This window comes from Nematostella vectensis, chromosome 9 (genome assembly GCF_932526225.1).
Source record: "Nematostella vectensis chromosome 9, jaNemVect1.1, whole genome shotgun sequence".
Taxonomy (NCBI): domain Eukaryota; kingdom Metazoa; phylum Cnidaria; class Anthozoa; order Actiniaria; family Edwardsiidae; genus Nematostella; species Nematostella vectensis.
In genome coordinates this window covers 14,635,002-14,651,080 of record NC_064042.1, presented here as the reverse complement: position 1 = coordinate 14,651,080, position 16,079 = coordinate 14,635,002, and the positions used below count along the sequence as shown (strand labels likewise).

General features: G+C 40.1%; 1 protein-coding gene across 2 annotated transcripts; it reads right to left on the bottom strand.

Annotated features, from left to right (window-relative positions):
• Positions 1-1,167: 1,167 nt before the first annotated feature.
• LOC5507906 (sodium/potassium-transporting ATPase subunit alpha-2) lies at positions 1,168-16,026 on the bottom strand. Of its 2 annotated transcripts, none has more exons than XM_048732656.1 (23): positions 15,699-16,026; positions 13,901-13,975; positions 13,175-13,330; positions 12,277-12,336; positions 11,440-11,643; positions 11,023-11,085; positions 10,687-10,737; positions 10,371-10,505; positions 9,589-9,975; positions 9,206-9,347; positions 8,854-8,927; positions 8,413-8,504; positions 7,749-8,145; positions 6,470-6,653; positions 5,855-5,958; positions 5,184-5,463; positions 4,634-4,883; positions 4,445-4,484; positions 3,803-3,937; positions 3,027-3,157; positions 2,489-2,590; positions 1,745-1,836; positions 1,168-1,624 (listed from the first exon to the last, which is right to left on the bottom strand). In XM_048732656.1, the coding sequence occupies exons 2-23, from the start codon at positions 13,970-13,972 to the stop codon at positions 1,596-1,598; spliced, it is 3,180 nt and encodes a 1,059-aa protein (XP_048588613.1). In that variant the 5' UTR covers positions 13,973-13,975; positions 15,699-16,026; the 3' UTR covers positions 1,168-1,595. The 2 variants fall into 2 exon arrangements, with proteins under 2 accessions (XP_048588613.1, XP_048588612.1); XM_048732655.1 differs by having other exon boundaries at positions 15,703-16,026.
• Between the last annotated feature and the right edge of the window lie 53 nt (positions 16,027-16,079).

The window sequence follows — 16,079 nt, the reverse complement described above, 5'->3', positions numbered from 1 at the left end:
AGCATCGGCGGCGACGTGCAAAGCTTTCGACTCCAGAAAATATGTGACACTCAGGCGGTCCTAGACAACGAGATAACGCATCATCGACAGGTGCGGAAGAAGTATAAGCGCGCCTTTGCCGTTACCCATGCTGTGTCTGTGGCATCCGGCATCGCTGCAGGGGCGCTTTCCAGTGCCGGGGTGGGGGTCTCTTTGAGTGGGATAGGGGTTCTGATCGGCGGTCCGCTGGCAGGGGTCGCTGGGCTGGTCGGTGTCGTGGGCGCGGGGGCGGTCTCTAGGGGTCTTACGAGCAAGGAGGCTAAACACGAAGACACGATGGTTTTAGCGGAGAGTAAGAAAAACTCGATCAGCGAGCTGGTCTCTAAGGCTCTGCAAGACGGGCATATCTCAGACGAAGAGTTTCGGCTAATACTACAGGAACAAGAGAGATACTACGCGCTCAAGGCCGCTATCAGAGATCGACACGGCCTCACATCGCGTGAGAAAAAAAGCAAGAAAGGGCCCTCCCTGGAAACGCGCGAAAAGATGAAAAAGAGGCTGCGAGAAATTCGCGAGGAGTTCGGGAGCGAGGTGTTCGAGTAAAGCTCAGGTTTAAACGCCACGCCAGCGGCTTTAAATTTACGGCCGAAAAACGGTCATTCCGCGCTCCGTAGGTTGGCGGCCCTCCCCGACACCATCGTTATTTGCCCCTAAAAGTCGTGTACACGAACCGCGCCCAGCCTACATTAGCAATTGCCAATTATTTATGTACGAGAAACGGCCCCGGCCTACATTAGCAATTGCCGATTATTTATGTACGTGAAACGGCCCCAGCCTACATTAGCAATTGCCAAAAGCTTATGTACGTGAAATCGATTTGGCCTACATTAGCAATTGCCAATTATTTATGTACGTGAAACATTATCTGCCTTATATATAGAAGGAGGGTAGGGGCTGGGGTCTCGGAGTGGTGCGCCGCGCCTCCCAAGCCTAAGATGGGGTTGGGGGGGTTGGAGGGGGCCGCCGCGGCCCCCAGGGGGGTTTCACTCAAACTACCCAGTCCCTCCCTCTGGTATGTAGCCAAATCCTTTTTTTTCGGGGGTGGTCAGATTTTTATCAGAAAACTCGGGAAAACGATGGGAACTGATGGAAAGTTTCTTTTGAAATCGTAATAACCGAACACCAACACAAATTCAGAGTTTATTTTATTAATGATCAGTAATTTGTTTTACATAATCAAGGGACAGAAGAGCCCTAAAGAAAATTTACAAACATTTTAATTTGTGTAAAAAATTCGTTAGCGTTCAATTCAGTTTCACTCACAAAACACCGAAAGGACAAGTGAAGCGGTGACTGATCAGACTTATAATGTTAGTTCAAGCTCACACAATAAATTGTATAATATATGCACGATAATTCCTCAATATTTTTTTTCGCGTTGCATAAGAATGCACTATGGATGGGTGCATAAAATTATTCGTTCATAAATAATTGTATAAAAATGGAAAATAATTACAGGAAATAAAAAAAAAAATAAAATGAAATTTTAAATTGAATTTCAAAATCAAACTCGGATAACTTTGTCAATGGGGCCAGCGGTGATCCGGAATGATGAATTAGTAGTAGGTTTCTTGCTCAACCCAACCTAGAACAATAACAGCGAAAAACTCAGAAACACTTTACAAATAAAAGGCGAAATCAGAAACAAGTGCGCGCGCAAATACACAATACACCAACCACTCAACTACGAGTTGAGCAAACTTACCCCCTGGGTACTTGCGCAAGATGTAGCGACGAACCTCGTCGTAGACAAAGATGAGAATGCTGTAAGGCACACCAATGAACCACCAGGATGCACTAAAGCAGTAGGAAAACCATGAGAAGAACGAACAAATAATTGCGAACAAACGATAAAGGGGATACTCTTGAGGCCGATTTAGACAGCACGATTTAGTCGTATGCGGCCTGTCTACAATGTCATAACCCTGAATTACAACCACGACAGAGTAGTCGAGTAGCGGAGTCGTGGGCTAATTTACTGCCTGCAACTTGAGTTGTAGAATTGTCTAATACTCTAGGGTGAACTCTTGAGTGGCGCTGTTTGGGCTGCTCAGTTCCTTTGTGCATCAGCCTTTACCCTCCTCGCCCGATCAAACTAAAACATGGGGAGTCCCCCTAATCCAACCAGACAACAAAACAACGACAACAACAAAAAATAATAATACGACTTAGGGTCTTCAGCACAAGTTGTGTCATAATCTAGCCCCTTAGTGAGGAAAAAGTGAGAGCGCGTATAGATTTGGAGTCGAAGGAGACTGGGGAAAGCATTCGTGTACACAGGGCGCGCACCCCCCCCCCCCCCCCCCCCCTTTGGCGGACAAAAAAGGGGGTCATTTCTTATTAAGGTATCTTCAAATACTATGCTTTTTCCATATGATACCTATGACTGCGCACCCCCAGCCCCCCCCCCTCCCCCCCTCAGCCTGCACGTGCAGAATTGGTGACTTACTTGAGTCCGTAGAGGGAGAGCGCTGTTGACAATCCTGGTGTGTAGAGCAAGAATGCAGCAAGAGCCGTCTCAAATATCAAGCCGATAATCAAAATGTGGTTGCTGAGAAGAGAATTATCACAAGGGAATTAAGCGTTTACAAGCACAAACTTGTTAAGCTGTCAGCTCTCTGGAAACGCTTTCTCTCGAAACGCGCATAACGCTAAAATCATTATTTACTTCGAAAAGTAAATAATAGCAGGTTTGAAAAAATGGGTTAATATTTAACTAGCATACTATATCAGCAGTTCATAAACGTAATTTCATGCTTGCAACATATCGAAGGTATAAATGCGCGCGATGCAAGCTGGTACAATTTTGTGATAAACACTTCTCAGCCAATTTTTTAGAAGAGGCTATACTGTACCTTCTCGAGAAACCGTTAGCTCTCATAAATAACAATAGAATACACGATTCATTTTCGTAAATGCACTGGACAACTCTTTTTTGTTGTGTTGGAAACACGAGCGTAAAAAGCCATGACTGAGTGTATACGTACTTCATCTTCTGTGTGATGATGGAGTTCCTTCTTGTCTTACAGATAATAAGGTCCGCCCACTGCACCACCACGATACTCACGAAGAAAGCGGAGTGGCAAGTGAATTCGAGAACCTTCCGCTGGGCGTATCCCTGCAAAGATCATAGAGCGAACAGTCTTTTAATTCAGTTCTAGTCCCCCCCAAATATTTGAAACAAAAATATGGAAATGACCAGTAGGGGCGTGGCTGTGCCCCCCATTGTTTTCTTAATGTTTCTGTATCGTGTCCCCACAATATTCCTAGGCCAGTTACGGCTCTGCGTAACTACGCTACCGGTACGCTAACACGCCATGGCCTAAGTTGTTAAGTAATTATTATTGCAGCATACAACAGCTTTAAGCCCATTTCTCTTTCTCTTTTTAGATCCAAAGCGAACGGTAGCTCCAAAGCTTTTAATGGGCAGCGTCATGGTCCTGCGCATGTCTGGAGTCACTGTTTATTGTAGGCTTTTCATTGTTTACAAATAGTTAAACTTAAAGCTGTCAATGCAACTTGTTTAAATAATAGCAATATTTCATTGACATTTATGATTATTGACAGTTTGTGGTCATTTCCTTTGAATTTAAGTCTCCCACTTTTACCAAAAGCTCATAAGTCAATGACACTGCCCCTTAAACCCATCCTGGGTTAATGAGCAAACTCCGCCTTTTGCCAAGGCGCTGTATAAACAAAGAGACGCATATGAACAAGCTATGTTTTACAAGTACAGGGGAGATAGCAATTGTATTTCTCTTACCCATTCTTGTCCATAGCTGTCTAGTAGGGTGTTGTTTGTCTTGTCTTCCCAAAGACCACGGATATTAAATAGATCTCCGGGCAAGAAGCCATTCTCGGCCATGATGACAAAATAAGTCAAGAAACCAGCGGATGCCTAGTGATAACAAGATTGATTATCGTAAGATTTCTACGGCGGCATGTGACAAACAACAACTCTACGGCCATGACGTTTGTGTACAGAACACGGGCAATCGTTGAAATATCAGTGTATTATCTTCCAAACCAACAACAAGAACAGGAGTAGCGACACCACGATCACCACCAACAAAAGAAACAATAACAAATGCGGCCACCACAACAACAATAAAAACAAAATCATCAACAAACAACAACGATGAAAGTAACGACAACAACGACAACAGCGTCCTCACCACTTCCACTTACAACAACAGTATTAATAACATGAACAGGGATGATAACAACAAAATCAACAATGGAACTAACAAAATCATCAACAACAACGATGAAAGTAACGACAACAGCGACCTCACCACTTCCACTTACAACAACAGTATCAACAACATGAACAGGGATGATGATAACAACAAAATCAACAATGGAACTAATGGCGACCAAAAACTCGCAATGTTGACTATCTCACCTGCATAAAACCAATCTGACCATAGGTCATGGAGATTAATCTGCAAAAGAAAAAAACAAAAAAACAACAACAAAGAATTACACGCAGAGAAAAGACACACTTAAAACGAACATTTATAGAATGTTCAATGTCAAAGTAATTTTAGAATAAATATGCTTTTAATATGCCTGTCTCGGGATGAAATCCTACCTCTCGTTGACAAGCTTTTCCGTGCGAGGGTCACGAGGCATTCTCTTCATAATGTCACTCTCGGCCTCTTCGTACGCGAGTGAGATGGCGGGCACCATGTCGGTACCGAGATCAATGCACAGGATAGTGATGGTACCCAAGGGTTGGGGGATTCCGGCCACGATGAACATGAGGAAGGGCGTGATTTCCGGGATGTTACTGGTCAGGGTGTATGCGATGGACTTCTTCAAGTTGTCGAAGATAAGGCGACCTGCGAAATGAGGAGATACCAAAGTGAAACGTGAGAATTCCTTACATATACGTACGTTCACGTGTGTTTTGTAAAAACTTATTCATTATTGACCAAAGAAAGACATTAAAAAATAAATGATAACAACAACAACAGCACAATGGTCAAGTCACCGAAAGGGGGAATGAAAAACGCGGCCAGTTCTCACGCAAGGTGCAGATTTACTACAGATTTACTTCGGCTTTCGGGGAAGTCTAGCGTTCCATTTGTAAGGAGCTAGATATAGCTCCACCCTCAAAAATTACTCGTAACGCAGCTCACCTTCTTCAACACCAGTGACGATTGAAGCAAAGTTATCATCAAGAAGGATCATGTCAGCGGCCTGCTTGGATACATCCGAGCCAGAAATACCCATAGCGATTCCGATATCTGCCTTTTTCAGGGCAGGAGAGTCATTGACACCGTCACCAGTTACTGCTACAATCGCCCCATTTCTCTGGCAGCCCTCTACAATGATTAACTTCTGCTGTGGTGAAGTTCTTGCAAAAACGATCTCTTTGTGATTCTTCAAGATGTCATCTATGTCTTTGTCAGTCATGTCCTGCACAAAATTAGTAGTTGGTATGACTCGATTCGCATGCTTAATTTGTGGGCGATCACCACAAAGTTTCTTTTTGAGCGAAGAAAAAATTGAACACTCGAAAATGAGGCAATGGGCATACAGTAGGTGTGCTGTACTACAAAAAAGTGAATGAGTAACTACAAAACTATTTAGGCAAAAAACGTCCTAAGGTTTTGCCTGGAAATAATTGCCATTTCAACTGGGATGAGCGTTGGGAAAAAAATCCTTAACAAATGCATAGAAGCCACGAGAAACATGATCTACACAACAACAAGTTACAGAGGATGTGCTATCATACGGCGAGACACCCTTTTTTATTCTATCGCCAGTCTTTTTTAACGATTAATTAAAACAATCAAATCATATCAACCTTAAGTTCTCCACCATGAACAACGATAGCGTCGGCCTGAGACTTGTCTACTTCTTCAACAGGTATCTCGAGTCGAAGAGAAATGTCTTCAACAGTTTCTGTACCTAAAACACAACAAAGCCACATTGGACAAAGTGCAGATTATAAATAACAAAAGATTGGATTTCAGAAAAGTTCCATAAGCCAAGAAAAAAATTGGAAATCCCGGGGATCTTTCAGTGCCGCTTTCAAGTCATTAAAACCCCTGCTTTTTCACGACACTGTATTCGGCCATTCCCTCACTGGGGTATGAATATGAAATCACACATTATTACTACAGTGGAGACTGGATTTTACGATAACCTTGATTTTACGATGACGTTCCTTTCTCCCGGCGGAAATAGCAAATGTATAACAAATTACCTCGATCTAACGTCAATTGGATACAACGATATATTTTCGACTTCAAGATACAAATCTTTTCTACCATGCGTAATTTTGACCTCAATTCAACGATATTAAGTAATTCTGTCTATCAAGAAAGAGAGAAAAACTCAAGACACCCCACACTACTACACACAGGATAATGCACTACGGCTACACAGGATAAGACTACATTGGATTCTCGCAACAAACCTTCAGAGATGATGCCAACACCCTGAGCGATGGCTTTAGCCGTGATAGGGTGGTCACCAGTCACCATGAAGACCTTAATACCAGCACTGCGGCACTTAGCGACAGCATCCGGCACAGCAGCTCGGGGCGGGTCAATCATGGACATAAGACCCACAAAGCAGAGGCCTTCCACTGGGAAGTTGGGCTAATTAACAAGGACACAGAGTCAAGGTTATACCAGACACAACTAGATTATACAGTTTAACAAGGTGTATGCACAAACTCTGGCTTTTAAGAAAATAATAAATCATACCGACATTACGTAGGCAGCCACATATAATCAACAATTATTCACCAAAAGCGAAGTGAATAGTGGTGGACTATCCACCGCTGTTCGCCAAAATGAGCATAATAATTGTTTAAGTATATTCTTGGCGGGGACCGAACAAGATACATTTTGCTGTAATTATTCTATCGAATTCCCAACTTTTTTCACCTTAATGGTCCCGCGAAACGAGGTATCGCTTCTGACAGTTTTGTTAATGTTCTCGCTCTGAACATTGAGGACACCAAATCCATTCTGTTATCCACACAATGCTTTTAACCACCACGAAATACAGAACCTCCAATAAAGACAATATACGAATTTTGACCAAAATTATTTTGTATCCAAATTTAGTCCCGTTTGACACGTCGTTTTCACGAATTTGATCGTAGAAACGATTTCTTTTGTTTTGAATCCTCCACAGACGATAAGGTACATTCACTGAAAAACTTCTCTTGATTGTGATACATTATGCATGCAGGCCTAACTCAGAATAACTTGTCGTTTTCCTTGGTATAGAGTGACGATGTGCTGCTATTGTTTATCGCAAATAAAATTTCAAATTGTCAAAACACAGGAAGTTTGAAGCCGATTTCCCGTAAAGGACAAATTATCTAAATCAATTTTAACAAAAATCCCGTTTCAATGGGAAGCTCGATAACTTCGGGTGCAAAAACGCAAGTTTTTTTTTATATGGAAGTTTCACAAATCGACTTATTATTCCGCGTTTTAGCGGTGAATACTGTCTATTATTCCCAGACAGCGAACCGATCAGAGCGCGCGTTCTTATAAAGTTCCCGACAAGTATATACTAATATGGCTTTTTGGGGCTTTCAAACTGTCCTTCTACTAAATATATTATAGATATTGCTTTATAGTTTGGAGGAAGGCACATCACTATTGTGTCTATAAAGAAGGGGGTGTCTAGCTGGGGTGAATCTTTGAGTATAGAGTTACATGGTAAGGTATACTTACTTCATCAGTCTCGAATTCGAAGCCGATTGGGAAGTTCTCCTTATCCAAATAATGCTGTGCAAAGCCTAAGACACGCTCTCCCATGCCGCCTAGATCAAGATATGCCATCTCAAACGCCTGCTTCATATCATCATCCAAAGGCATTAATTCTCCCTTGATGAGAATAGTGCTGCAGCGGTCCAACACACGTTCAGGGGCTCCTTTCATCAGCAAGTGATGCGAATATGTCGAGTTCTCATCATTGATCTCGTGGATAGAGACGTGATACTTGTTGGTGGAGTTGAAGGGGATCTCTGCCACTCTATGGAACTCTTCTCTCATTTTTGTAACGCTTCCAACTTGAAGCTCAACACATTTGAGAAGGGCAGCTTCTGAGGCATTACCCCCCATAGTATCCCTGCAAACATCATAACAATGTTAAATTATTTTAGTTCAACAAGAAGACACTTTTAGAATTCTTAGACATTTGTTACTACAGCAGCTATATATAAATCTCCTGATGAGTGGGCAACCACGAAACAGGCTTGTAGAGATGAAACGGTAGTTCGCGTGTTTTTTTCCTACAAACCAATATATCTTGGTTTGTAGGAAAAAACATATATATTGAACGAAGATGGTCATGTAGCATTGCATGTGGCAGTAGCCAACATAGATGGTAACTTACCGTCTCAGCACAGCTACGTTATCCTGTCCAGACACAAACTCAGCTCTGTTACACAGTCCAGCTATACGTCCTAGGGCGGTCCAGGTCTCTGTCTACAAATAAAAGGAAAAAAAACTGCATTAAAATCCATAGTGGTGTGTAATTTTAATGTATATAGCTCAAAGCCGTTCATGGGACAAACTTTAGAGCTTTCTGCCATTGGTCAGGTTAGGTAAATACTATGTGTAATTGCAAAAATGAGATGGCAAAAATATATGAATGAATTAGCTGTGTGTCCCTATGTATATCAATATTCAGTGTTGTTATAACAGCAACAACAACAAAGATTTACACCTTGTAAAATGGCACTTTCGGCCAGAATTCAAAAATCTGTTTGTGAGGATTTTGGCCAAGGGTGTAGGGGGCATGGGTCTTCCGGGATCACATATTACAAAAAAGCACCTTTTCCATTGCTGTTCCAGATTGGTCTTCTGTGGTGTCAGCTTCAAAGGTCTTGTTGTCAAACCACATATGAGCTGGGGAGAAACAGTAATATTTGACGTTTTTAACTGCTACAGCAAAAGTTTACAATAGAAGTCCTATCAGTATTCAGGCTTATTAACCCAGAAAGAGTCTAGAGGAACTTTTTTTTAAATAGGTAGCACCATTGCATAATATATCAGAAAACAAATCAAAACAATATAACAATAAATGCAGTGCCTTGCAGTAGATGCATGTTGCATTAGCGGTTCTCTACAAGGTAGTCTACAGGGTACATATACTAAAGGTCTATAGTTATATAAAAATGACATACCGACTGTCATTCTGTTTTGGGTGAGGGTTCCTGTCTTGTCAGAGCAGATGGTGGAGGTGCTACCAAGTGTTTCTACAGCTTCCAGGTTCTTTACAAGGCAGTTCTTTGCAGCCATGCGCTTAGCAGTTAAGGTTAGACACACCTAGAATGAGAGGAGTAAATCATCGCTAGTACAGTATGGTAAAGGGGCAAACATACTGTATATCATGCACTGTATATCAATGGAATTGTGCCCTTTGAAAGGGGATGAAGCTAGATGTTTACAGCAACATCTACCTTTTTTAATACTCCTGATAAAACAAAAAAAGCACAAAGTGATCTGGACTATAGAACCCTTGTTGAATTATGGAAACAACTCTTGTATATAGAAGCGGTTCTCTTACAGTGACGGTTGCCAGGAGACCTTCAGGGACATTAGCCACAATGATACCAATCAAGAAGATAACAGCTTGAAGTATGGTGTAGCCAAGAACCAGTGAAATGATGAAGAACGTAACACCTAATGCAACAGCCACACCAGTAATGATGTGAATGAAATGACCAATCTCAATGGCAATGGGAGTCTTTCCAGATCCAAGACCACTAGCCAGGCCAGCAATACGCCCCATCACAGTGTTGTCTCCGGTCTGGACGACGATACCAGTACAGGTACCTTCCACAGCGTTGGTTGAGAAGAAGGCCAAGTTCTTGGTTTCCAGAGGATTTTCATGGGTGAACTCAGGGCCACGAGCTTGTGGTTCAGACTCTCCAGTTAAGGATGAATTGTCAACCTGCAATAAATATAACTCTGAGATACAGTAATTAAAGGGTGAGCCAATAACATACAGTGGAGTACAGGTTGGGAGAAACGTGATCTCTTCTTGTGAGACTACTCATGAATAGGTGATTCAATTACAAAGGGTGAACCTACTCTCAATAAGGCAAGCGAGAAAAAGATCACTTGTTGCAAGTGCACTCACATGGTACTGTAGTCATGTGTACTGGCTTTAGTGAGTGCCAATGTAGTGGAATGGAAATTTAACATAGAAAATTTGTACAAAATATGATTATGCAAACTCTATGGTACTTATTGAGCCATGGGTTGTATCAGCATCTTTAAGCATGGCAGATACATAGCAAAAAAGTGCACGTCCTCGAATTATATTCTTAATTTTCATAAACCAACCTTGAAGCCCTTGGACTCAATCACTCTGATGTCGGCAGGCACCCTATCTCCAATGGCAACAAATATGATGTCACCAATCACAACTTGCTCTGCATTCTTCACAACCTTTTTACCATCCCGTAAAATTGTTGCTTCCTATAAAGATAAGAGAGATTAAATAAACCTGTATAAGTATATAATGAAAGATACAGCCTGTAAAATTTCCCTGACAGGTCTGGCTCACAATTATGAAGGTCCAGGTGAAATAGAGTTCCAATTGAATAAACATAACCACAAGTAAATGCATTGTATCTAAGTTATCTTGTATATTATTTACCTGGGGGACCATGTTTTTAAAGCTGTCCATGATCTTAGAACTTTTTGATTCCTGTAATAACAACACAAAATGGTTAGAGACAACATCGTTTAGCAGCTTTGAGACACAATCCTGAGTCATATGTTAGTCTAATGGCTAATAAAGGATAACTCAATAGGCTATTCCAGCTAAAAGTTTGCGCACAAATAACCATACAGTAGAAACCTACCTCAACTACCAGAATGCAGCGAACACTTATTTAAGCTTTCATCAAACAAAGTGTGCGCTGCATGCCAGTAGTTAAGGAAGGTTCCCATGGAGATTGTGTGTGCATGCTTATATTGCTACTAGCAGTACCTGGTAGTATGAAAAGCAAGCTGTGACGACCACAACAAAAGTAAGAGTGACACCAAGGTACAGCTGCAAAAAGAAAAGTTTATTAAAACAAACATTATCATGACAAGCCTTGGCACAACACAGGTGACGGCTTATGGCAAGGGCCAGGGCTCATTTACATACACCATGACTGACAGAACAACTTGGCGATTTCTTAACGTATAAAAATGTGTAGGTTCCAATAGCTAATCATCCATGTAATTTAGTCCTGTAGACTACAATCAAGGGCACAGTAATAAACTCATTATTATTATTATGAACATTATAACTATTATTTTCTCCTCCCTTCTTTTCACTCTACCATAGCAGCCTTTTAATTTATTTTATTTTAAGTTAAAATAAATATCAGCTGCTAAAAATAGTTGATTCTTTACTTACATCATCCTGTGGTGGTTCTTCCTCTACTGACATCTTGATGCTATAGACAATGTAGCAGAAAATTGCTCCAACCCATAGCAGCAAAGAGAATCCCCCAAACAACAACTTGAGGAATTTGACCCATTCAGGTGTGGTGGGAGGGGGGGTTAAGCAATTGGGTCCATCCCGCTCAAGCCGGACTTCAGCTTCTTCTTGGGATAAACCCTAAAAAACAGCCAATTTATGAGTACTGAATCTCAAAGCACAGAATATGGGTATTCATTTAAAGAATATCTCAAAATACCCAAAACATAGACTACTGAACCATACTTTTATTGCTTGAATAAGCAGCAATTATTTAATTTTCTAATGTCCCATGCCAGGTGCTAAGGCAGGGGAGGGGATTAAAAAAAATCATCTCTTTAGATACAAATTGCTACAATGTGCAGGGGGCACAATTCCTCAAATGAACCAATACAGTACCATTAAGTTCCGCTTCTTCTCTGCTGACCTACAGTCCTCAACATGTTTAGGGAAGGTGCTTGCTTATTCAGGCAATTAAGGTATTGTATGATATGGTATCTAATATACAGTGTGTCTGTGTTGTTTCAGTGTCTTTTGTTTCCTTTTTTTCTTAGTAGTGACAGGGGTGTCAACCCAAAGGCTTGGTTCCTTGACCCAAAAGATGCTTTACTTGGTTTCAAAGAGGATTAGTTTACAGAGATATATTGTATAAACCAATAGTTGGCTTGTGATTAAATAAAATATCATAAAATTTAAAGGGATGAATGTAGTGCCAAGGAAGATTAGGCTGAGCTGTGTTGAATGCTGGGGTAGTCTGCTCTGATTATTGCTTACCTTTTCAACAGAGGAATCTAATCGGTTCACAAGTGCTTCCAGTGGGACCTTATGCCAATCCTAAAAATGAGAAAAGAAAAACACTCACACAAAATTTCCCTCAAGTCTAGTCTAAGCAGAAATATAGTAAAACAGCGGGTTAAGCAAGAATTGACAGAAAAATACCATGTCAATCCATTTTTTAAAGCATCATGGCATTGCAATAGTACCATTTATCTTTTTATCTTATTTTATTTTAAAATCAAGATGAAATAAGATAACACTAAAATGCTTATGAGAAAGCTGTGTGGTTACCAGAAATGCCTGATTTAGTGTCATGGGAGCTTATTTAATTTTTTGTCATAAAGGGATGCTCTTTCATAACACAGGGGCAGATCCAGGGTTTCACAATGGGGGTGGATAATGGCCGGATAGACAGCCTATAAATGATCCAGTGGTTCTTGAGAGGTCGCTACAAAGATCTTACAATTCTTCATGCTGAATTGTATTTGTCACTTCAGCAAAGTCAAGCTGGCGAAGGAGAATGGACAGTACCTCCAATCCCTCAGACATTTATTTTCTTCAAACAAAGTGACTTTTCAATTTTTTACTCAAAAAGGGGGTGGATATCCACCCAATCCACCCCCCCCCTCCCTGCATCTGCCCCTGTGACATGCTTTTATTTGAAGTTTGGCGCTTGTTACAAAGTTCAGATACAGATGTACAGTATGAATCAAATGGTATTTTTTTTATCAAAATAAGATAAAATTGAGTAAAAGAATCTAACTGAAATATGAATCAAAAGAAATCAAAGAAGATGAAATCCAATGAATCATTCAGTGGCCTCTAACATTTTTTTTTTCACCCTTAGGGGGCGCACTACTCACTTCACAGTGGTTAAACCATCCTTTCAGCTTACCACTTCCAACTCTTGTTTCAGATCATCAAGCTTCTTTTCTTTGTTCCCCTTTTTCTTTTCTCTCTTGCTTCCTTTTGTGATCAGAGCTTTTTTGGTACTGTCTGATGGCTCTTCTGGGGGCTCACTAGAAACAGGGTGACTGGCTTGTTTGCCATGCTGTCAAATGCAGTAAAATTAATTTAATTACGAGCTGCACACTGTGATATAAAACAGATCATGGGACTGCCTAGGTCTGTGCCTTCTTCCTGGAAATCCACAATGTGGTACCACATGGTTGACATTTGAAATTCATAGGCAAAAAAGGTGCAGAGAGGGTATTTGTATGAGTTGCAATTTTTACTCACTCCAATACTGAAAAGAAAAGAAGCCCAGAGATTTTAGTCTTAACAAGTCTTTATCAGTCAAAGGTTTTGTCAACCAACTAGCAAAATACCAAGGGGAAAAGCATTGATCACCATCCATTGATTTTGAGAAGCTATTGCCCAAAATGTCTTCCCTGAAGTCAAACATGGCAGTTGGTTCTTTGAACTCAAGTTTTTCCTTTGATGATGGGCTGTAGGAAATTAATTTTTGAAATATTTTAGCCCCCTCCCCCTTGAAAAAAATTAAACGGTTTTCTCCTTATTTACAGAGATTTAATCACATTGGAAGCAATAACAAAAGGTATTACACAATTCTCTTCAAAAAGACTCCACGTATAATATTAAAAAAGTTTAATTAACATACTGCTTCCTGCATATCTTGCAGTTGGATGTCCTCCAACTCTGCCTTTTCTCCAGTTTGCTCATTATCAGCCATGATCTAAAATGACAAAATATGAATGTGAGATGTGAGACCATAGGATTATTTACCTAATTTATCTACCATAATAAAAATATCCTTTAAAAATCTGGGATAAAATGCATATATTTGATCTAACTGCTTCCATTTTTCTGCATTGCAGTACTTTATATATGTATTAGTCAACATTATTCATAAAATGCGGTCACATGACAAAAACTAAATTTTATGTTGTAAGGATTCATAATCAAGCATCCTTTTGTAAGGTATTTTATTCTACACAAATAAAGCCACGGAAACTGTGTTTAGTGAATTAACAATCTTGAAATAGTCAAGGGAGGCAGGCCTAGATAAGCCTTTGTTTCAGTAGGACGGGGAGGGATAGATAAAATATAGAGGTTCTATATTTAGTATAATGATTTTTTTAGCCTATCATCAGACAATCTTCTTGGGGGGAGGGGGGGTAAACCAGTATAGCCACTATTTGTGTATAAGCATATAGGTTGTTTGGCTTTAACAGTTAAAGCTCTGAGCTAGAAGTAGAAGCTGAAACATTTAGAATCAGTGATGCAACCACAAGATAAGGTCAAGTATTTGTATTAAACCTGTCTCCTGTGAGTTCTTTATTCAAGGAAGAGCCTCTATAATAGGCACCTCAAAAGATAACCTGACAATGATACCCTTTCAAAAACGTATAAATTACCAAATAATTCAAGATGGAATATTAATGAGATTATATGTTGATAAAATATACATAAATCCAACAAATAGCAAAAAAAATTATGAGCCGTTTAGATCAAAAGATCATCATGTCAACACAACTCAAGATGTTAGACGAAAATATTTCCAAACATATTGTGAGGTAACGAAAGGGTGATTTAAATTTTCACCTGCAGTTCTTAAAATTCAAAAGAAAACCAGAATCAATGACCCAGAAATGATATGGTCTGTCATTCATGCGTGAGCCATTTTAATTGGAAAAGCTCAAATTTCGCAGCCACAAAATAAAATACAGAGCAAGTAAAATAAGCTCCACTTAATTGTCACATTGAACCTACGGCAAATACAATAAATCTGACGCACATAAAGCAAAAATACCGGTCAGTTTTCCACAAAAACGAAAGAGAAAACGCGTTCACGGTTTAATTTCTCAAAACATCGCGTTTACAGTGAAGTGTAACGCCATTACTTTGCAAATTGTCCTTAGTGTTTGTTTGGAGGCGCACGAAGTGATTTACATATGGAGGTAGTGTAAACAATTTGGATATCAACAAAGTGAATTTAAAAATAAACGCTTATATAATACTTTTTCTTAAGGCGAATACTATTTTGCAATAATGTGAAGTAATACCAAAGGTGTGGCGTGAGTAACGCAGTCCAGGCCTAACCTTTCTTGTCACAGGATAAAGGGCTTACATTTCCAAAGTTCACGTCGGTTTGTTTTTCATACACAATAAAAAAATCTTTAGCATCGCGCGATACGTGAATAATTGTATATCGAGACCTTTTGAGTATCTAGAAAACGTAATCCAAGTATAATCCTTCCCTCTAAAGACACGGCAAATCCAAGGAAATATTGCCAAAGTAGCTTGAAGGACGTTGTAAACTGATACCCGCTCACATGCTTGCACATTGCAGCAAGCTAAACACCCATTACTGAAGCTAAGAACTGAAAATCTTCAATGAAATCTTACAAAAGTCATCAGGAAAAAATAAAATCTCTACGCATAGTAAATTGACTTACCTACCTTGCTTGGAGCGCCAGTAGTAAATGATCTTATTTACAATATAACAGTGAAGCAAACGTCCAAATATTGACTTGACCCGCCGTCTTTAGTTTAGGATTTCTTGCCGAGCGATCTACAAACTTGTAAAAAGCCTTCTCAAAATTTGAATAATTTATTAGAATCCTGATAGCCTCAGAACAAATCTTCTTAACTTGAAGAAGGAGGTGGATCTTTTGAGAAAAAGTGAAATATGTTTCGGTAAAACGGAGAAAACTAATCTAGAATTTGAAAGGCCACCTCCTCCAACAGCATCCACTGGTCCACAGTGCGTCCCGCCAGGTTATGACATTTGACACACGCGCCAAATCCTCTCGTGTAGTCGTTAATCGTCCGCCAAG